Raw genomic sequence first — 21660 nt, forward strand, 5'->3', positions numbered from 1 at the left:
TAGGTAACCTTTTGAGGAAGAAACAGCTTCTGGAAGAGTTAGGTCAAGTTGGGCTGCAAAGTGTGCTTTCCTCTCGAAATGTCCTGTCATTGTTTTCCCATTCTTTGAGTATATTCCCATTTGTGGTTCAAACTTCAGCAGTGGTCTATTTGAATAAAAATGCTTCAGAATGAGAGAATTTCTCAGTACTCCAGATTTTCCAGCCCAGCTATTTAGTCACTTATTTCAGGTTGCATTTAAGTGTATTGTCCCTGCAGATTATTAACTCCAACAGTGTAAGCAGTGAGTGTCCCAGACTGAAAACAGTGAGCCATTTATCTTTTGATATCAATTTCAGTTTGAGAGCCTTCAAAGATGCATAAAGGATTAATATTTATATTTATATTTATATTTATATTTATATTTATATTTATATTTATATTTATTTATATACATTTATATGACTAGTGTGGAAAATCAGGCAAAAGTGAATTAACTTTCCTAGTGTTTCAGAATTTATTCAAGAAATTCCATGTTCTAAAATACACATGTTGAGTGCAGATGAAATTTTCACCAAAGGCCACTGAAACAGACACCTTTTTACTTCTCTGAGCATTTTTTAGCATTTAAGTCTCCATTTTAGTGGAGACCACAGTATTTAGTGAAGTGTTTAATCCCAACAGTGCTACATTTGGGTTTCTGCTTAAAGTTAAAATTGCTGTTTGCACTCTCACACTTCACCACTAGAGGGTAACTTAACTTCTTACTCTTAATCTACGTCTCTTTTGGTGCTAATTTCCAACAGCCACACATTGACTGTGCTGCTTCCATTATTAATGGAGCCTAATTTCATTATTTTGTGTGGAAGATACAAACCCCCCTCCCCCCCAGTAAACCCCACTTGTGTCTTTTATGAAGTAAGGACTTCCGTACCTTACACGACCTTTGAGAGTTATGTGGTTCTTTCAGCTAGAGAGCTAGAACAGAAATGTGCTGGAGGATATAAAAACTTGGTCTGTGATACAGAATCACAGTTCAGTAATGCCACAATATTTTTAAAAATCCCATGTGCCAAGCCAGTGACCATTAGGTTGGTAGTTGGAACAGGCTGATACATTACAGTTTATTTTAAGCATCCTGTTCTAGAGAAGTATTTGGTTTTTTTAAAACACAACAGATTTTGTTTTTTCCTGCTTTGCTGCAGTTGGGAACAAGAGCCCAGTCAGAGAGAATTCGTACTTACAACTTCACCCAGGACAGAGTGACTGACCACAGGATCTCATATGATGCACGCAATATTAAGGTAAAGGCTCCTTATGAGGGTATTTAGATACTCACATTTACCATTTAAAAGAAGAAATTACCTTAGTGAGTACAACTTAAGATATAGATATCTATGTGTAAAGAAAGTAACCAGTTGTGCTCTGACAGAACACTGGATTTAGAAAGTTTAAACTTTCTTTCCTGCCTTCTTGTAGTCTTAGAGATTACTGGCACAGGCTGTAGCTCACTGGCCTACTTCTCTGTATGTTTTTGTCCTACTATGTGAGTGGAAGGTGACCCAGCATGTAGTCCTCAATGAGATCCATGAGTCCTTTGGCCAAACTGGGCAACTGACATTTGAGATTCTTGAAGCATAGTACATCCAAACCACAAACCTGACAGGAAGGACTTTTTATTTTTGTTAGGCCATTTTTTCCTCTTCCTAATGCTGGAGTAAAGAATGGGAAAAACTTTTATGTTGCATCACAGGCCACAGTTAAAAGAAACTGAAATAGAATGTGTTCATTTTAAGATTATCTGAGATCTTGTTTCTGAGTAAATGTCTGCATATGGCTTGAATCTTACTGATTGTTCAACCTGGAAAAGAGAAAGCTTTGGGGTGACCTAATTGCAGCCTTCCAGTAGTCAAAGGGGGCCTACAAGAAAGAGGGAGATTTTTACAAGAGCATGTAGTGGCAGGACAAGGGGGAATGGCTTCAAACTAAACTAGGGTATATTTAGATTAGATATTAAGAAAAATTTCTTTACTGTGAGGGTGGAGAGACTAGAGCAGGTTGCCCAGTGAAGTTGTGGATGCCTCATCTCTGGAAATGTTCAAGGCCAATTTGGAGGGACTTTGAGCAGCCTGGTCTAGTGAAAGGTGTCCCTGTCCATGGCAGGAGGGGCTGGAACTGGATGATCTTTACTGTACCTTCCAAGCCAATCTATGATTCTGTTCATTGGGTTTTTTTACAATTGGAAAAAAACCCTAATAATGTTTTTTTTTCTATTAAATTTATGAAAAACAAAGTTTAGGGTGATCCCTCTATATTTTGGCTTAGGTATCCAGTTTGCTGTAAGTGCTGTTGCATAAGGAGGAGCATTTATCAAACTGTACCCACAGGTGTCCCGGGTAACTCCAGAGAATGCAGGGCATACTGAATTTGGAATGGTTCACAGTTAATGGAGTGCAGAATACCATGGCAGAGAAAATAGTTCCATGATTGCATAAAAGTGGCTTTTGTTAGCCAGTTACTTAGTGTTTGCATCTTTCTTGAGTGAAACTGGAACCATAAACTGCCTGATAAAAGTTAGTTGAGCTTTGCTTGCAAAACAGACTCTTGCCATGGACAACAGTATTTGAATGAGGTTCTTAAACCCTTGATTGTTCTTGCAGGGAATTTTCATGTAGGTGCATGGGTTACATGAAAGTAGGGCATTAGCTGCTTTTGTTGCCAGAATCCATGTGCCTAGCAGGAAGGCAGCTGATGTCCTGCTGCTGTCCACCACTGCTGCTTTCTCATGGGAGGGACTTGCAAGGATGAGCAAGTGGAGGGACTGCAGGCAAAATGCATTTCAGGGGTTTGAGTACTTGGTGTTTCAGAATAATGTTGAAGCACGGTCAGTAATGCTTTTGTCTGCTTTTTTTCATAGGAAATTCTAAGTGGGAAAGAAGCACTGGATAAGCTCATCAACAGACTATTGGAGTTTGCAGAGATAGAGGCTGTCACCCGGTATCTAGAAAATTTGCAGTCTTTAGAAGGAGGAGGCTGAAGACTTCAAGTAAAATTAAAACTGAATTGTTGTGTTTGGTAGCTGAATAAAATAGGTGTGTTTCTTAGATGATTAAAACCTATTTCTCTGTTTTTCAATGTGTGATATTATTCTTTTTGTATCTTGGTGCAAGTGGGTTGAGTTTATTTGCAGCAGCCCTGGCAGAAAAGCATCAGCTTGGAGTTCTGTGTGCACTTCCTCCTGTCTTGGCAGCTGGTCTTTGGTAAGCTGATCCTTCCTCTCGACAGTATTGAAGCTGGAAAGGCACAGAATTGTGGTGGTGGAGCAGAATAAATACCGCATAGTGCACTTTTTGTTTGGTGGTGGGAGATGTTTCTCTCCAGGTGAAAGAAACTGAGCTCCCCTAACATAGTATAGAACCTGGCCTCATGAATACTATTTATTTTTTATCACTTACTGTGTGAGCTTCCTAAATTAAATCCCTTAGAATTAACTTTGTAATATGATGCTTTATTTTTTTAGAGTAAATATACAAAAGCAAAGGGAGTGAAAGGGTCAGAATGTTAAAAGAGAAGCCTGTTAAATTTCTTCCAGGCACTCTTGGGTCAGCTGGTGGTGGGACTGGCCCATGTGCTGCAGTGGTGTGTAGAAGTACCTGCTCTAGTTTTCAATTAAGTTTATGAGGTATCAGGCAGCTCTCTGCCTCCTGGCAGAGAAAACGAGTTCATACTGCAGATGCATTTCAACAAACCAGGTAGCTCTGGAATTCAGCTCCTGTCTTTGGGAATGCCTGCCTTTGCCTGTCCTTGAGGGGATCCAGATGTCTGCAGGGCACACTCGGCTTTGACAGGACTCGTGCTGATGTTTTGCCCTGCATGTGTGCGGTGCTGCAGGCACTCCTTGTATGCCTGACTCAGGAATGCTTCGTGCTCAGGGTGACACAAAGATTGATGCTCTGCTCAGCTGCTGCTCAGCTGGGTTCACTTGCCAGATCATAGCATTTTCTTTTCATCCTGCTCGTCCCAGGTTCTGCTGGAAAGCTGCTCTGCACTGTCTTTTGCACGAGAAGAACCGGTTCATTGTTGCAATTTAAATTATGCATTGTGGTTGATTTTTATTTGCATATTTGTTTTGTAATCAGGAATGATGCAGTGTGAGGAAATGTTCTTCTAAAGGGTGTAGTTTTTGTTACGGTACATAGAGCAACAATTATAACATTATTCATCTATATTAAGAAAAATAGAATTTGTAACAAAGAAAGCAGGAAAATTATACTCAGTTCCTTCATTCTGCAATTATTTTCCCATTCTTTTGTGTGTTCTTATCAGCAAGCTTTGACAATTTCTCTCTTGATTCCAGCACTTTAATTACAAAAGCTTTGGGGCTTTGGTTGGGTTGGTTGGTTGTTCTTTTTTTTTAATTGGTAGCTCTGCAAGTCAATAAGAAAACTTTTTACTGTGCAATTCAGGATTTATTTGGACTTTGACTTCTTTCAGTAAGCAGTCCAGAAAAAGAACCCCCCAGAAAGACCTGCAACTGAGCGTATACTTCTTGGAGTGCCAACAGACTGGCAATAACTAATATGATCAGCTGTAATAGGAGAATATCCAGCTAACATGGTTATCCAGTTACCATGCTCACTTTCATTATGCAGTTAAATGCACCAATTAATTTTATTAATTATATCTCTCAAACATTTCTAAGTTTCTCTTAAAAACTTATTTTAAAAAAATTAAACAGTAAGATTCCACTTCCAAGATTAGTTAGTGTCTATGAAGTTCTTTACTATGAAAAATTATTGAAACACTTAAAAATATGAGCCTCATTTATTTTACTGGAAGAAAGAGAGTGATATTTCTGCAGGACCTTATGGATATTTGTGATTGATTAATTTTCTGTAGCCCTTTTTTGTTGATGGTTTTGTGCAGAGTGATGAAAAGAGGGAAAGCAGACAGCAGCTCCCCTCTTTACTAAGTTTTAGATGTCCTAAATATTGAAATTTAGAAGCTGAGCTCCTTCTGCCAGCCTGGCCCAGGAGATGCTGAAGGGTCTTTGTCCTAAGATTTTCCTGCAAATGCATATACATGTGTATGTCAGCAAAATACAGCTATGACATTTGGGATAGAGTAGAAACACTTCTGCTGGAGGCCACTGCCTGCAATGCTCTGCTTTACTAAAACCAGATATATTTGCTTCTCCTCATTGAGAACATGTTATTTGAAATAGTCTTCTCCAAACTTAGAATAAAATATGGCTTCAAGTAAGCTCTTCCACCCCAGCCTTTCTGTGGGATGTAAGAGCTAAGAGCTGAGAGATTGTATTTGACCATGGCCTGGCACTTATCCTCAAGAAAGGTGTGTGCAAAATAACACTGCTATTTCTGAGGTGTTTTCAGGATGAAATATTTCAGCTTGGGCTTTTTGGTTCCTACAATCAATTGGGACTTTCAGCAGCAAAATCAATAGCAGGAAAAATTACAGTAGCAAAGCACAGGGAGGAAAAGGGAAAACAGTTTCTTGGGAAGAAACAAACAGCACAACAGAGCAAGAGGACGTTCCTCTGCTCAAAACTGCCTCCTCCTGCAGGTTTCCTTGTCAAATAGTGTTACAGCAAGCATAAACTACTTGTGTTCCCTTCAGCACTGCCTGGGGACCTTACCTACAGACATCACATCACGTCACAGCTCATGCAAGGCACCAGCTTCACCACTCTGCAGATCCTGCTGATTGATAGGGAATGCAGTTCCTGGATCTCTTTCATTTCTCTGCTGAGGTCTCACGCAGCAGTGTCTCACTCAGCCAGCAGAGAAGCCAGACAAAAGCTGTGTGTGCCTGGAAGCAGCAGCCCTTCCATGGCAGCGCAGAGATGGATGTTCACCCTCTGCAAAAGGAGGGCAGCCTGGGTACCTCGCCTCGATTGCTTTCATTGAGTCACTGAGTGTGTATCTGACCCTCAGGGCACTGCCCATGGTTCCTAAGGCCAGAAAATATATGTAATATTGAATCACGGTTATAATCAAAAAAGCTCATATATTCAGCTTTATTTTGAGTGTTCCTAACAGTAACTGCAACAAATCTTAACCTGAACTCAGTTAAACATTTTTAAATATAAAATTTAAAACCACAGTTTTTGTTACTCGATGCACAGAATAAACCAATTTCCAGTTACTGTTTAAGGTGCTACAGGAAGGTACACGAGTATTCTGTTGGTAGCCACAAAATAAAAATATTTATTTTTAAGAAGCATTTCCATATTTACAGATCTATTTTAGTTTATATTTACCCCAGGCTCCATTTTGAACAGAATCTGCACCCCTAAATCTCCCATGTTGCACTAAACCCCCTGAACAGATGCATGACGGTACAGATTGTTCAAATGAAAGCTTTATTCAGTATTTTAATATAAATTCCACTTCAAGAGCTTGCAATATTTTGTAATTGCATCTGAGAAGAGAAACCAGCTGTTTAACTTTGTAGACATTACTTATAAACTAAAAAAACCACTTTTCAATCACCCCGAGCAAGCCATTAAAATACATTGTCTCCAGTCCATGGTCTGTAAAACACTGTCTGCTGGTTTTTAACAGGCTGTTTACGGTTTTACAGGTAAAATCAAATCTGCTTTTGGGAATCCTGGGAATTCTCCAAATTCTCCAGGAACCTCTGAAATCTGGCTCTCTGGGAATCCTCTTGGGCAAAACTAGCCTTTTTGAGATGATAATTTGCAACACTTCTTGCTTTGTATGGAAACTTCTATTCAAGTTCTATCCTGAAACATTTCACAAACTAAACCTGTTAATCACACAAATGGTTAGCACAAATTCTAAGTTAAATAATTTAGCAGTTAGAAGGTAGGGGCACTTAAGAGGTAGATAGAAGAGAGACTGAAGAGGTCTGGGTGAAAAAACAGCCAAGGGTTGCCACAGCTGATAGAAGGAGGTATAAAGACAGCTTTTGTACCAACAAGCAAAAGGATCTAAGGCCTGCAAACCCTGTACGAGGAATGGAATCTGTCTTGGGAAAAGGAATTATCAAGGAAATCAAAAGAGCACATATAAAGTCTTGAAATAGCTTGTGTGTTGCTGGAAAACAGACAGGGTTCTTCAGGGCACAGTGCAAACAGGCAGCAGAATCGCTCCTGGGAGCTGGGACCTGGACACACAGTGGATACAGAAGAACATGAAACTTTCTGGAAATCTCAGCAGAGCAGGGGAAAAGGTGAAGGGGACAACAGAAACACAGCACAGTGGTGACAGAGATTTGCATATCTGGGAATACTGGAGGAGGACAATTTGAGGAAGACAGCAATAATAAGGAAAGTACTAAAAAATGGCAGAAACAACAAAACAAATCAAAGAAACAAAGCAGTGTGAAATAGTTTTTTACTCCCTTTCTGAGATGACAAAATTTGCACTGAAATAAAATTTCTTCTAGGGAAGAAAGAAGAAAAAGGAGAAATATTTATACATGCACAAGTTAGTGAATTTAACTCAGATCCATGTCATGATCTCCCCAGCCCTCACACTTCTAAAACTGAATATTGGAACTGGATGATGCTGCAGGCACAGGTTTTATCTATGAGGGGCAAACAAAACTTTACCCTACTAGGAAAGTGTGAATTTCAATCTACAAATCCCCAGGTGAATGATTAAAATGTATTTTAGCCTAAATTTTAGCCTAAACAAGGATTATTCTATAACATGCATAAAACTGAGCAGTCTCCACACAGCTCCTGGCATACCAAATGCCCAACAAAATAATTTTTCTTTTTTCTGTATATGCAATATATTTGCTTCTAAAAGGATCACAAACTTCAGGCAGGCCCTGCTGTAAAGACACACACAAGTCTTATGCTCTGAAGCTGCCTTTCTAAGCAGACAAGGTGGATGAAAACATGAGGCAAGGTAAGAAAAATACAGAGCAGTGAATTGACTGACTCAAAACCACACAGAAGAAATCATCATCAGAAATTGCAATGACTCCCCCCTGCTCTCTGGCTCTCCTCATATTGCTCATGATGTCTATGACATCATATAAAACCAATGGTGTAGTCAAGGTGCTTGCAATAAAAACAGGCAAGCAGATAAAAACACTCTATCTGATAAAAAATAGATCAGCCAGAAAAGACAGCACTTGGCTGAAACAGTAAAAGGAACATTCCTTCATCCAAAGCCAGTGCAGCCCAAAGAAGGGTTAGCAGATGAGGGATGTAACTGTGGCAATACCTAGAGGACTCCTATAGCAAATTCCAAAAGCAGAAGAGTTTGCAGGGAGGTAGGACAGAAGGGAGGGAGATCTGTGCAAAACAGATGTCATGGAAAAGCAATGTCTGCCTTAAATCTCACACAAGACAGTATTTTTGTGTAGAGCAGAAAATATTTGGTTTAGATACACAGTAAGGAAATTGAATGACAGCATGGTGCAAAATTAAACAATAGTTTAGGATATATCAAAACTCAACTGGCCCTTTTTATAACTTACACTTAAGAACAAAGAATTAACTGGTCTAACTGTCAGAGGTAGTGGAGAGCAAAGTGCTGTATTTCCTTGTGAAATGCAGGCTTTAAAGGTCACATCAGCTAAAACCACACGTATGGTATTTAAACTAACTTTACTAGCTGCAAGCAAAGAAAACTTTTAATCTCTTTTCCTAATGTTCTGTTTTGTCTATTTAATACATTACAAAGACCTTTGGCTCATATTACTAACAGCAGCTCCACAAGGAAACAAGTTTTGAACACTCATTTTCAGATGTCTTTAAACATCTGCTCAAGAGATTTAGTTACAGGTATCTTAAATTGCTGCCTGTAACCACTTCAAAGTGACAAAGTATTTTAAGAAAAGATGCTAATATTTTGGGAACCTCACTAAAAGAGGAAAGCTATCCTCAGAGGATACTGAAAGTGGAGCCTACAAGAAAACCCTATACTATTTGATAAAACTGCACTAATAAACAAAAACAACTTTTCAGATATAATAATGAAATGCATATACTTTAGGCTTGGAGTAACAGAAGGAGGATGAGTACAGCAGTACAAAAAATGTCTAAGAAAATAAAGAATTGTTCTTGAAAGGAAAGCATGACCAGCTGGTAACTCAGCAGCTGGCAAAAGCAAAGGAGCAGAAAGAATGAGATGTAGTGGTAAGTCACTGGTAAAGGTGCATGGCAGACAGCACGTGAGGTCATGTGAAAAGCAAATGAGGTTTAGGGAAGTATCAAGAGTTACTTTCAGTATGCTAAGTATTGGTGACACCATGCATAGCCTTAATCGAGGTGAACCAGCCCAGGGAAATCCATCTAGGCAAGTGTATTCCAGGCAGACACAGGCTGCAATAGGTGAAGAGAAGCACTGGTGGGACACTGAAGATCCTGTCACACAAGGATGCTGTTTGTGATTTCAAAGAGAGAAGATGAGATGGATTCAAGGTGAAGGAAAGCTACTTAGCTCAAGGGCAGGACTTGTGTAAATTGGAAGAGTAAACTGGCCACAAAGACAGGAAAACTTCAAGTTAGAGCAGTCTCCCAGAGTAATGCGCAAGTGAGAACAAACCCTAAAAAATCTGATTAAGAAACCCTCTCCTGGGAGTACATGTTGTACATTCCTGCATCTCAGACTTTGAAGCATCCTGCACGTGACCTGCATCTCTAAAAAATAATCCAGGGTCAGATATTACAGTAAACTTTCAAATTTATCAGAACAAACATCAGCCAAAATACACCAACCCTGAGGAAGCCAAGAAAACACATGGGATTAAATACAATAATTAATTCTCTTCTAAATAGAGCAAAAGTCACAGAATAGAAAAAAAGAACTTCCACTGTAATACAGAATAAACCAGATTCCCTGTCCTGCACTCCTTTCTCAATTGAGCCAACAGATTAATAGCTGTTTTCTCAAAGAAATTCAAGCTCAGCACTTACCAACTCTATTTTGCTGGACTCCTGACAACTGCCTTAGCTGCATTCCTTTTTTTTTGACTGAGACTCTCCTGAACAAAACACTGTGAGCTTTAAGAATAGAGACATAGTTTTTAACAGATTCATTATTTAGACCTTTCTGGTTCACTGTTTGATGGCTAGAGAAGCAATGAGTGCAGCTTTATTCTGACACAGACAATGAATCCTGGTGATGCTAAATGCAGACTAATCCGGCCAAGTGGGACAATCCTTAAGAAAACATCCAAGTCATCTTGGACTCTACAGCCATCAGCTCTGCTGATCTTTTGCAGGGCTGAGTCCCTAAAGTATTTTTTCATTAAAATATCAGGCAAGTGGTTTTTTGCTAGGAAATAGACAAAAAGAAAACAAGACTAAAAAAGAAAACTTGGTAAGTTAAAGGAAGGAAAAATTCAAGTAGACAACAATAAAGCAGGAGACAGGAAGACATCACAGAAACGTCTACTGCAACACGGGTGGCTCTGGTGCTGTTAGTACAAATTAGGATTCATCAGGGTTAAATCTGCAGAGGTTTAATACATTTACCATGCACATACAAAATAATTTTTCAGAACATCATTTGGAATGGGTGGCACTGATGTGACTAACTCTTCTAAAAACAGCTTCTAAATGATCAGTTTCAAATGCTGGCAGTCTCACCACCCACTCTTTTGCAAGTGATCAGACGAAGGTTAGTAAGCACAATATTTTACTTGTTAGTGGAGAAACTACGCCACATAAACAATCTTGGGGGATGATTTTACTCTCTAGTATATACTATTGATCCAGTTCCTCTATGAAAATAAAAGGTCTGCTTCATTTTTGTCAGATTAAGGATTACTGCATTCTCACATACTTAGAAAAGGAGTAAAAAACCTTATGAAATGTATTTAAAACAGCATACACAGAGCAAATAGAACTCGGATGGCATGGTTACAATAAAGAATAGGTGTATTTACAATATTGCTGCATAAGTAATTTAACACAAACTTCCATTTCAAAACCAATCACATCAAAATAAAATAAAAAAATATTAAACTCATGTATGTTTTATTACCTATAAATCCTTAACTTCTATCCAACACTTTCTTTATAAAAGCCTGTTTAAAATATTAAACTTTTGATTCACTCTATCTTAAACAGAATCTAAAATGATTTTTAAAGTATTACTGATCACTTAGTCTTTGTCTTAAGTTTCTAGATTTTCCATTTTCAAATTTCCTTTTCTTAAATGTTGGCACCCCTTCTGTCAGGTCTCCAAGGGAGGTGACTGTCTTCTCTTTAAATATGACTGTTTCCTCTTCTGGATCCTCTAGCACTGGGGGTGCTACATTGTCACTCTCTGTACTTGGAAGCTCCAGGTCCACTTTTTCACTGGGAGAAGAAAGGAAAATGTAAAAGGGTTAATCTACATGGAGAAAGCAACATGGTGTACTGCAGACAGCAACAGCTATTTTTATTTGACAAAAGAGCTTTGAGCTAGAGCTTTGAGCAGTCTTCTAGTTATCATCATGACAGGCCTCAAGAAAAAACACCCATGTTCTTTGTTTCTTCTGCGTAGGCTGCCATAAAAAGTAACAAACGAATACCTCATTCTGTACAGAACTTATAGCATGGCCCAAGCACTCATTGTGTCAAAAGTCCTGCAAGAGATAACAGGGCTGTATGTCTGTAAATTTAAGAATATTGGAAGACAGTAGACAGTGAGTAGTAGCAGTAGTTCACTGCCAGAACACCATTGAGTTTTTTGCCTCAAGTGTCCATCCAGAAGGACTGCATGGCAGTACAGAGATCCAGCTTGCCAAATCAGACAGTGACCCTAAGCTGGGAGAGGTGGCTTCAGAGGGCAGGATATCAGCCAATACTGATCCAAGCAAATCAAAGACAACAACTGAAAATGACCTATTAGTTTTAAAGGGTCAGCAGCAAAATACTGTGTTTCACAAGGATAACCCATGGCACAAACATATGACAAAGAAGAAGAACCCAAGAGCTGGCAGAAAGTTACCTAAATCACAGGTGTTGCACCAGCACAACACTGCTGCAGAGATATTGGCCAATCCACACAAGAATACTTTTGCTACTAGCCTGATGTCACCTTGTGTACTACACCCAGTCTGACGTTCCATGCTTCTAGGAAGACACGGATCTGGCTCAAGCATCCAAACAAGAGCCACAAATGTGGCAAGTCAAGAAAATGCAATTGTTGCAGCATCCCAAAAGTGTAAATTTTCTGGAAGTGGTTGGCACTGTGCCTAGATTGAATTTAAAGTAAATAATGAACAACTGCATTTGTCTCATTGACACGTGTGCTCATCTCCAGCCTGTCTGTTAAAGTATAGACTGATCTATCAGGTTCAGTGGCTGAATGCACTTTTTACTACACAGTGCTTTCCCAAACTCCAAAAGAATTTTTCAGCTCAGCAGTCAAGGAGAAGTTTAGCTGGTGCAATTCAGGAGATGTTATCTGAACGTTATCATCTCCAAGAAGTGCATCAGTGCTAAATTTAGTATGAGCACTGTAGGAGGTCTATCTGCTCAATAATGTTGGAGAATGGAGAAAGTATAAGGCAAAAGACTCTTCATTCTCCAAAACCTATTTTTGCCAGACTCCTTGAGGGACCCACAAGAAGAAGCTAACAATAAAAGAGCATACTTCACAAGGAAGAAACAAAAGATTCACCACCGACATTATGCAGAAAAACAACCCTTCTGATCAGACGCGCTTCATGAACACATCTGCAGTTTACTGGTCTGACATGGGGGGAAGAGAGAGAGAGAGATCATAGGAACTCCTGGGGCAACTGAATCAGATTGTTGAAGGAGATGATGTAAGGAACGTAAGCTTAGAGTAACATAGCTTTGAAACCCAGCCTCTGAAAAAACAGTGCATGACTATGATTCTTAAATCACTTCAATTTACTCTGTACTTAGGGTGAACTTCTTCACAAAACCCAAAACACCACCTCTGTCTGCGATGAGAGTTATTACTTAAAATAATCATTGTGAAAAGAATTGTATTTAGGCAACATTTCCAATCACAGTTGTGCTAATTCTGCCACAATTCAGAGGAAAAAAAGCTTCAGTTCCTGCAAACAACATTATGAAAAAAGGATGGTAAAAAGATACTCACCCTGCTTCTTCTTGTTCTTCTTCTTCCCCTACTTCCTTAAGTGCTTTCCATTTTCCATAAGGGTTGGTCTTGTTAGATCCATCACTAGAGGTTTCTTGGGAAGCTGATGTACTCTCCTCTTTATCCATAGTTTCTTCTGACTTAACTTCTCGCCATTTCCCATAAGGGCTTAACTTTTTAGCTTTGGGAGATTTTTTCCCTTCCTCTGATTCTCCACCATTATCTCCTTTCCTCTAAAGAGGAAAAAACCCATCTTAAGCAAAAAAGCCTAAATAAAAACATAATGTAGCTTTATTTTACATGTTTTATTTGCTACTATTATTATCAACTTATTATCTACTATTCATGCTTTTCAGCCAAGAGTAACTTGAAGCAATAAATTCACATTGCGATATAAATCTACAAATTTTTCTTCTTGAGCTTTATAGATGAAAACAAACCTTAAATGTTACAATAAATTAAAGCAGGAAAAGCCCATCTACCAATGCTGAAGTTAACAAACTTACAAATTCACTTGAAAACAAAGCTTAGCATACCTTAAAATAAAGAGGAAAAATTTCATATGCAACTTTCTCTACATGCAGATGCACACACTTATTGCTAACAGCTGGTAGCAGTTTCTAATGATGCACAGTGATACAAAAGTATGTGTTTTACAATTAACACCTGTCTAGGAATACATTTTATATTTAAACTGTCTCTGTATGTTCTGAATTACCAGCTCCAGGGAAACCACCTAACCCGACCAGAGACATTATCACACGTTTTATCTCAAGCTTTAAATTTATGTTTGAAATATATAATTTATGCAGATTTTGTACTATGTGCTATGTTTTTTCTCAATTTAGTAAGAAAACTACAACCATGCCATTTTCAGTCCAAAGCATTCCCTGAAGGTCTATTGGCAGTAACATTTACCAATGAAAGGTTGAAATCATCCTCATACTGAAATCCAAACCATTTTGTGGATTATTTCAGAGAGATGACAGTAACCTTTCTCAGAGAACATCACATGTCTTGTAGAATTCAAGGTACTTCTGGTGTGTTGAAGGAAAGATCATGCTTTTTATTCTGGAAGAGTGCCACTAACGAGCCAAATAATTGAATAAAGATTCATTTTATTAAGAAGTGCAAAATTTTACTTTCAGTCACATGTTTTAATCTCATTTCAGTAAGTACAACCTAACAAAAAATCATAAAAGATTCAGTTATAATTTTCTAGTATAAGATCATGTATACAAAATAAATCTGAAGAAAACTTACCTTGAAGTTTGTTTCTGAACTCTCTGCTTCATTCTCACTGTCTTCTGAGTCTGATTCAGATGTTGTTTCTGCAGGCTTGTCACATTGACCCTTCTCATTTGAAGATGAAACAAAACCATCCGGTTTCTCCCATGTGGATACTGTCCAAGACATTCGAACAACTACATTATTTATGCTTCTTGTTTTGATCGGTTATTGCTTCGACAACATAACCTTTCAGAAGCAGTGCTGCCTTATGCAAAAATACAGCAAATAATGTAGCAAAAAGCTTTTGCCTTTGTTTGGTACATTTGTTTTAATAACCATAATCAGAAAGATAACATTTCTTCCCAGCAGAGACACAGTCAGGACAGCTGAGTTCACTGTTGATAAAGCTTGTTTTAATTAGCTCTTACAAAAACCATCACACACAGCAAACTGTGACCCACAAGACTGTGGTCCCTCTCATCCTTACACAGGACAGAGAAATAAATGAATTGCCCTGTACATGTGCCTATTTGATTTGAGCTGTTCACTGATTACAAGGACAGGATAAAGTAAAGAATGATAACTGCAAGCTTCAGGTCTCCAGGCAGCTAAACTCTTTTCTAGTGCTACTTTTCTTAGTAATATTAGGTCTCTAATTAAAAGAGCTCTCAAGCAAACAAGGAAATACAAACATCAATCTGAAAAACATGGAAGTACATACACAATATGTACATGCACATATATCCACATTTTCAATTTAGAAGTAGTATTCCAGTAAATATACTGAGAAGAATTACTCAAATAAAAGTTGACTCAATGCTCTTAAAACTGGTTTTAGTAAAAATACGGCAGAAGTACGCCAACTTTTAGTCTACAATTTTATATAAGCGTTCAGATATTAAAAAACCATACTCTTTCTCCTAACTGCAAACAACACAGCATGTAAGTGCCTAGATGTATCTTGAAGAAGTAAAGATGTAAGAAACTGGCAATGACTAACTTTGCATGAACACCACAGTCTATTAAGGGTACTGTTGTCACCTGGCTTCAGATTAGTAACTGAGCAAGTCCACTTTCCCAGGTACCACATAAAGAGTGGAGGAGGTGCAACCTCCCAGACTCATAGCACCAAGCCTGGAGCCATCAGGCCCCTAAGTTACATGTCTGACATGAGACACTTATATCTATTTATATCAGTTAAAATTTTGTCTTGTTGTCAGAGGATGGGATTACTGTTAAGGGAACAGAGAAGTAATTTTCAAGTACTCCCAAGACACCCACTTAAAGCTATATAAAAACAAGGGATCAATTTGAAATCTCAAAAGCCAAAATTCTGCCAAATGTGATGATTAGAAACATATTCTTCACAAGTGTCATATGTCCATGAAGTACTTAAAATACAGCAAACATAGGCAAAAATGCATCTGAACTTGAAAGGCAATGTTTAAAAATAACCAACACCTCCTTTCCCTTTCAAAAGAAATTGCAAATCCTTTGGGCATGGGAGTGGCCCAGTGAAAAACTGAAAGGTTTTGGATTGGTTTTATTGGTTGGGTATTTTGTTTTTATTTTGGGTTTTTTTTCCTATTCTTGGCATCATTAGCAATGCCACTTCATACCCAACTGCAGAAGGAAAACTCATAGTCAGCAAAAAAGCCACTTGCTCTCCAGAGAGGCATCATTGAACTTAAAATGATTCAAATAGATTTCGAAAACAGATGCTATTCTGAGGGAGTTACCACAAAATTCCCCATGTAGGGAGAAAAAAGTGGAAAATAAGTAGGAGGTAAGATTCTGGACTTTCTCATCAATGCTATGTCTGCAAGAGGAAAAGCTGAGGAGATTCTTAGTCAGTTCTACGTGCCCATCAACACGAAATCCTACCTCCTTCTAATTTCCAAATTGTAATTTCAATATATATGTAGTAAAGATTAATGCCTAGTTTAGAATTACAAGCTGAATGTCCAAAAAAACCTCTGAAGCAAAAATGTAGGCACACTGATAATGCAGCCAGAAAGCCAGTGCTGACTTAAGTAACTATTTTATTTCAACTAAGCCAGCAGCTTAAAAAATACAAAACTTAGTAAAAAATGCAGCTAATTTGCAAAAAAAAAAAAAAAAAGAGGTTTTTCTGAAAACCCTCTCTCCCGATGCAGAGTGTAACTGGAAAGAAAATACTTACCTCCAGTTTGTGTGTTATAGTAATAGGTATGACCATCTTCCGTGATGCCTTCCACCCACTCTGCTCCCTAGGAAAAAGATACAGGAGCTCATGAAAAGAGGTTTTCAGGATCAGCCAATGCATCACTTATGAGTATATTCAACCCCTGAATAATTTTTGTCTGTGATCATCTTACTGGTTTTAAAGCTTGAATCCCTAACGTTGTTAGAAAGTATTCCCTTTGACTCCAATGAGATGGAATTCTGTAACTTAAAATACTGCAAATGCACCTACACAATTATTTCTCAAACAGTGGATAATTAGTACGAGGCTGCATAATAAGTGTTGCCACACTGTTTACATTTTCATATAGGCCATTATTTTACATGTTTGGGTTTTCTCAATGTATTCACCCCTGAGGCTGTTAATTTCTTATTTGTGTCATTGTCTTTAGTGGAGGTTTCTGAAAAAATTATCTGGGAGACTTAGGTCTTTGTGAGGGCTACAGAAAACTAGTACAAATAAATTTTATCACAAATTAAATATACACAAACAAATAAAAATTTATCCCAAAATAGAACATTAGAACAAAAGAGAACATTACAACAAATAATTACAGAATCAAACTTTGTATGCCAACAATTTTACTTCTTTACTAAAGCACCAATTTCAACAATCTTTGCACTTTTCCACTTTTTCCCCTATTGGTTAATAGGGGCATTCTTTTCCCCTATTGATTAATAAATAAATATGAAATGTGGCTGAACTTGCTGGTATATCTTTGTGGATATGTAATTTTTTTCTTCAGAATCAGCTACAGCTATATAATCAGTCATTACACATACCCTAACATCTTCCTTAAGAAACCAGTTTTCATCCCCTCTTACACACACAACTACTTCCCTGCTTCTTAAGTACCAATACTGCCAGCTCTGTGTTGGGCAACTTCACCATACGTTATTTTGGTATTAATAAATGCGTGTGTGTATACAGAGATACACAGACAGGCTTTTGCACACCTCTACATTTGCTTAATACTCTTGTTAAAACTTTGGGGTTTTTTTAATAAAAGCACAATACAGTCACAAGCTAAAGTTCTTGCACCCACTCTTTAAACACAAAAAAATTGTACTGATAGGTCCAGAGCACGCAAAGGCATGAAAACCTTCAGAATCACGCTTTCTCGAGGTTTTGCCCTCAGAAGTTTTAGTGTGTTGGTTTTGACAAAAGGAACAAAAGGAAAGTTTATTTTAAGGATAAAGAGGCTAAAAAACATACAACCCATTTCTTTTTTTTAAGAAGTAGATCCTGAGCATTTGTAGACCTGTTGGTTAGAGGTTTTCAGCCAGTATCTGACACTAGCCACACTGAGTGTGACATAAATGCCAAGAAGCACACTGTCAGTCTAACTGGTTATAGACAGCCTTTAACATTCCCCTTCATGTCCTCCCCACCTCTTACCAAGTCGGAGCAAAACCTAACATGTTGGAAAACCAGGAGGGCTCCTGGCACGATGTATTGCAAGCATGCCCTTTAATTTCTGGGCAGTGAGTCCTTGCTAGAGATCTGGAATGTTCCCAATATCCTTAGCTCAGACTAAATAAGGGAGCAATCAAATGCTTGTTTTTAGCGATAGCGAAAATAACTCAAGACAGGACGAAGTCACTGAGCAGGGTGAGGGAGGAATGGCAAAATACAGCTGTGTGGTGTTAGAGATACTGGGGGCTGAAGGTGTGTGCTTCTGATATGGCTAGGATGAACTAACTTCAAATTGATGCCAAGAAGGGAGTGCCTTCTTGCCCCCAATCTGCTTTGCCCACATTGGCATTTTTTCTGATTATTCAGAATCAGAAATTGCTGATAGCAATGAAATAAGTCTCCAAAGCACTAACCTAAACTCTGATGCCTTCACTGCCTGAACTAGGTCACTGTCAGGGTAAATATGTACCAAGGACCATACAAGATTAGTTTCAGGACCACATCTTTCGGTGGAAGGCTACAGTAAGACTGACTTTACATATTGCAATGCTATGCATTGACTGGAAAGATAAAGTGGAGTGCTGATTATCAAGCTGTGCAAAACCACAGGACAGGGAATCAGAAAGCCAGAGTAGCATGCAATGTAATGATACAGAGCTACAGAATGTCAAGCACTCTGAAAACACCAGGTTCTTTTTGAACGCTAGTGTAAAATCCAATATCGGCAAACCCAACAAAACTGACATCAAACTAAAGGGTATTATATGACACCTATCTTGAAAACAGGGAAACGTAACATCACAGGAGTGTTGGAAAAATCCTGGTTTTAATGCTGTGAAGCACAAAAATCCTGGAGTGGGAAGTGTCATGGGAAAGCCTATTAATAATAATAAGAAATTTTTCTGCCTTTGGACTATTCTGCAAGTTTTTCTGTGCCTCAAATAAGGAAAATTAAGTAATGTACTAAATTACTCATTCCGATGAATAATTGTTTGCATATAGGTTCCATGATTGAAAGAAACCTAGTAAGAACACAATTTATTATGTAACTGTATCATAAAACAAACATAAAAAAATGGGCATTCTTTTTTTTCAACTACTACAATGCAGTCTCAGTGTTGCCTTAGATAAAGGAAGCTTAACTACTTCAACTGTGTAATATTTAATTTTTATAATTACATTTCATTCAAAAAAGGTTTAACAGAATTTATTCAGAATTTCCCAAAAGCTTTCCATTTTATGGGTTGAAGCATAAAGTAAGTATATTCTGCAGGAATCCAACCATCACTAATTACTTCTCTTCCCTTGACAGAGAAATTAGCCAAATAGTATTTCTATAGTAAAACTGCGGTTTATCATAAAAGATTCTACATATTCAAATTATATTTTCCTAACTTTAAAGGGCAAAAAAATCACCTTCCTCAGACAACTTGCAAATTGTTTAGATTATTTAAGTGTTCACAAGGACAAAGAAAACTATTAATAATTTGATTACCGTTTGTGAATTTTGAGAGTTGCCTTGGAATCCTTTAGGTTTCTCCCACTGTGATTCTTAAAAAATAAAAGCATATTTCACATCATTCAATTTCATTTATATTTAATAATCTTTACTAAAAACAGATCTAAAGGATATGACACTGCTGCATGCACACATATAAACAAATTATATAAATACATATACACCACTCTGGAATTTAAATAATCCTTGACCAAACTACGGTATGAACAATAAACCACAGTATCATAATTACAGCTGGCTTTACTGGAGCTAACAACCCTCCAGACTCTATTACTATACCTGATGCAGAAATACAGGATTTTTGGTTAAAAAAAAAAAAAGAAATGATGAAAGAATACAGTAAATACTAATGTCAATCCTTCAATTTATAAGAAACAGTTTGTAACGTTCTCATTAATCATAAAAGAGGGTTGCTTTTATATTCTAAAGTAAATCACAACATGCAGCTCCTCAAGAGAAGTCAGTTAGATAAATCCTGTAAATGTGGAAAGACACAATGAGTTTATTTCACATTCCTGATCACAAAGCTTCTTCAGGAGGAACACGGCTATCTTTGTGTACTTAACCCCTGGCAGGCTAAACATTTCCAGAAACTGTGGAATTACTTTATTCTTCCATTAGTAATCAACAGTAAAAAGAGTCTGAAATTCTGGATACCCAAGTCTCAAATGTTAAATACCAAAAGTCCATCTAATTGTTCACATTTTAATTAACAGCATACTACTGAAAGAGAAGTAAAAAAAAAATGCAGATAGTATTTTCTCAGTTATATTCAGTAATTATATCTGCACTTGCTCCTCAGTAGCTTTTACCTCCAGTTTTTGTGTTGTAGTAGTACGTATAGCCTTCGGGAGATAATCCTTGCACCCACTCCTTCGTTTCAATTTTTGGTGGCATCGAGGCATCCTGAGGTGTCTTTTTTTTCTTTTCTTTCTTTTCCTTCTTCTCTTTCTTTTCTTTCTTTCCTTTAGTTTCCACTGTGATACTCTGCATTTTACTCTGTGTTGAACTGGACCCTACATCATCTTAGAGAAAAAAAAATCCTTTAAAAAAAGACTACTATTCTGAACTTAAATATTAGTCACTCTTGCACAACAGAAAATAGGAAACATTGTTCTTATGAGTATTTTCACTAATGAGTGAAAATCCTTAGTATTATACTCCTAGCAGGTGCACTTAAAAGACTATATTAAAAGAATCTTGCTTTGTATCACTATTATAGCATCATAAAAACGTCCAAATTTAAACTGATGGGTAACAAAGAGAAACATCTTAAGGACCAATGAGCTCTAACTAAACAACTAAAGAGAAACTAAAAGAGTTATGAAAAAGACAGCTGCTGTAAGAGCCTGAAACTACAAACTTGTTTTTAAAGGATAATATGTCTTCAATGTCCAGAACAAAGATACTTGCTGTGCTGCAAGCTGACTAGGAGATTCTCATCTCCACTGTTTCACACCAGTGGGAACCTAGCCTTTCCTACTCATGGGAACTTTTGCCTCCAACTGGCAAAAGTGAAACATAAAATTAATCAAAGGAAGCTGCACTGCTGATTCAAAGCACCTATTACAGCCTAACTTTCTGTTAACACATTGTTTCATTTTTCTACTCTAAATTTGATTGTTCCATGGATCAGGGGATACCATAGCTATGAATAGTCTGTACTGCAACTTCTACTACTGGCAATTTGCAAACTCCTTTTTTTTTTTTTTACGTGAGCAACAGTCCTGGAGGCCTTCTCTCTCACTCCTAAACCAAATTTAAGACAAAACTTTCCTAGTCAATATTCTTTCAATTCTGTCTTTAATCTTCTGGCAGCTATATGAACTACCTGGCTTAATTCCAAGCCTTTTCATATCCTCTTGATATGCTTTCATTGCAGCCTCCTCCATTGCTGCAAATTCTTTTGACATGTTTTCTTCTTCTTTTGCCTTTTCCAAGCTCTTCTTCTTAATCTAAAACAAAACAAAAAACCCCCATAGAATAAATTAAACCAATCTGATAATGAAAAAGAGTAAAAATAAACATTTGTGCAATTAAGATATTTGAGTTACCTCACTAATTCTCTTTGCCACATTTTCTTTATGATTCTTTCCTCTTTCATGAAACTCAATGCTCTTCAAAGTAAGAAAAAAAACCAAGAAAAGTAATATGTATTATACAATTTTAAAACAGTTAATTTTAGTTACTTTAAATTTAGTTGGACTAATTTAAGTTGAACAAGGC

The 21660-nt window shown here is 37.5% G+C and overlaps 2 protein-coding genes across 11 annotated transcripts in view; one reads left to right on the plus strand and one right to left on the minus strand.

The window, feature by feature from the left end:
• The window catches only part of MTRF1 (mitochondrial translation release factor 1), a 21817-nt gene extending 14833 nt beyond the window's left edge, over positions 1 to 6984 (plus strand). For all 5 annotated transcript variants that reach the window (XM_068182259.1, XM_068182260.1, XM_068182257.1 and 2 more), the window contains 2 exons: positions 1184 to 1282; positions 2896 to 6984. In XM_068182259.1, coding sequence (XP_068038360.1) covers positions 1184 to 1282; positions 2896 to 3015 — 219 coding nt within the window. In that variant the 3' untranslated portion in view covers positions 3016 to 6984. The remainder of the gene's footprint in view (positions 1 to 1183; positions 1283 to 2895) is intronic.
• WBP4 (WW domain binding protein 4) overlaps positions 6342 to 21660 on the minus strand; it is a 23179-nt gene continuing 7860 nt past the window's right edge. For 3 of the 6 annotated variants that reach the window (XM_068182263.1, XM_068182266.1, XM_068182262.1), the window contains 8 exons: positions 21489 to 21551; positions 21266 to 21389; positions 20247 to 20459; positions 19411 to 19466; positions 16458 to 16524; positions 14309 to 14448; positions 13046 to 13278; positions 6342 to 11286 (listed from right to left, as the gene is read on the minus strand). In XM_068182263.1, the coding sequence (XP_068038364.1) occupies positions 11079 to 11286; positions 13046 to 13278; positions 14309 to 14448; positions 16458 to 16524; positions 19411 to 19466; positions 20247 to 20459; positions 21266 to 21389; positions 21489 to 21551 (1104 nt within the window). In that variant the 3' untranslated portion in view covers positions 6342 to 11078. The remainder of the gene's footprint in view (positions 11287 to 13045; positions 13279 to 14308; positions 14449 to 16457; positions 16525 to 19410; positions 19467 to 20246; positions 20460 to 21265; positions 21390 to 21488; positions 21552 to 21660) is intronic. The other 3 variants (XM_068182265.1, XM_068182267.1, XM_068182264.1) reach the window with 1 other exon arrangement.

This window comes from Anomalospiza imberbis, chromosome 2, assembly GCF_031753505.1.
Source record: "Anomalospiza imberbis isolate Cuckoo-Finch-1a 21T00152 chromosome 2, ASM3175350v1, whole genome shotgun sequence".
Taxonomy (NCBI): Eukaryota; Metazoa; Chordata; class Aves; order Passeriformes; family Viduidae; genus Anomalospiza; species Anomalospiza imberbis.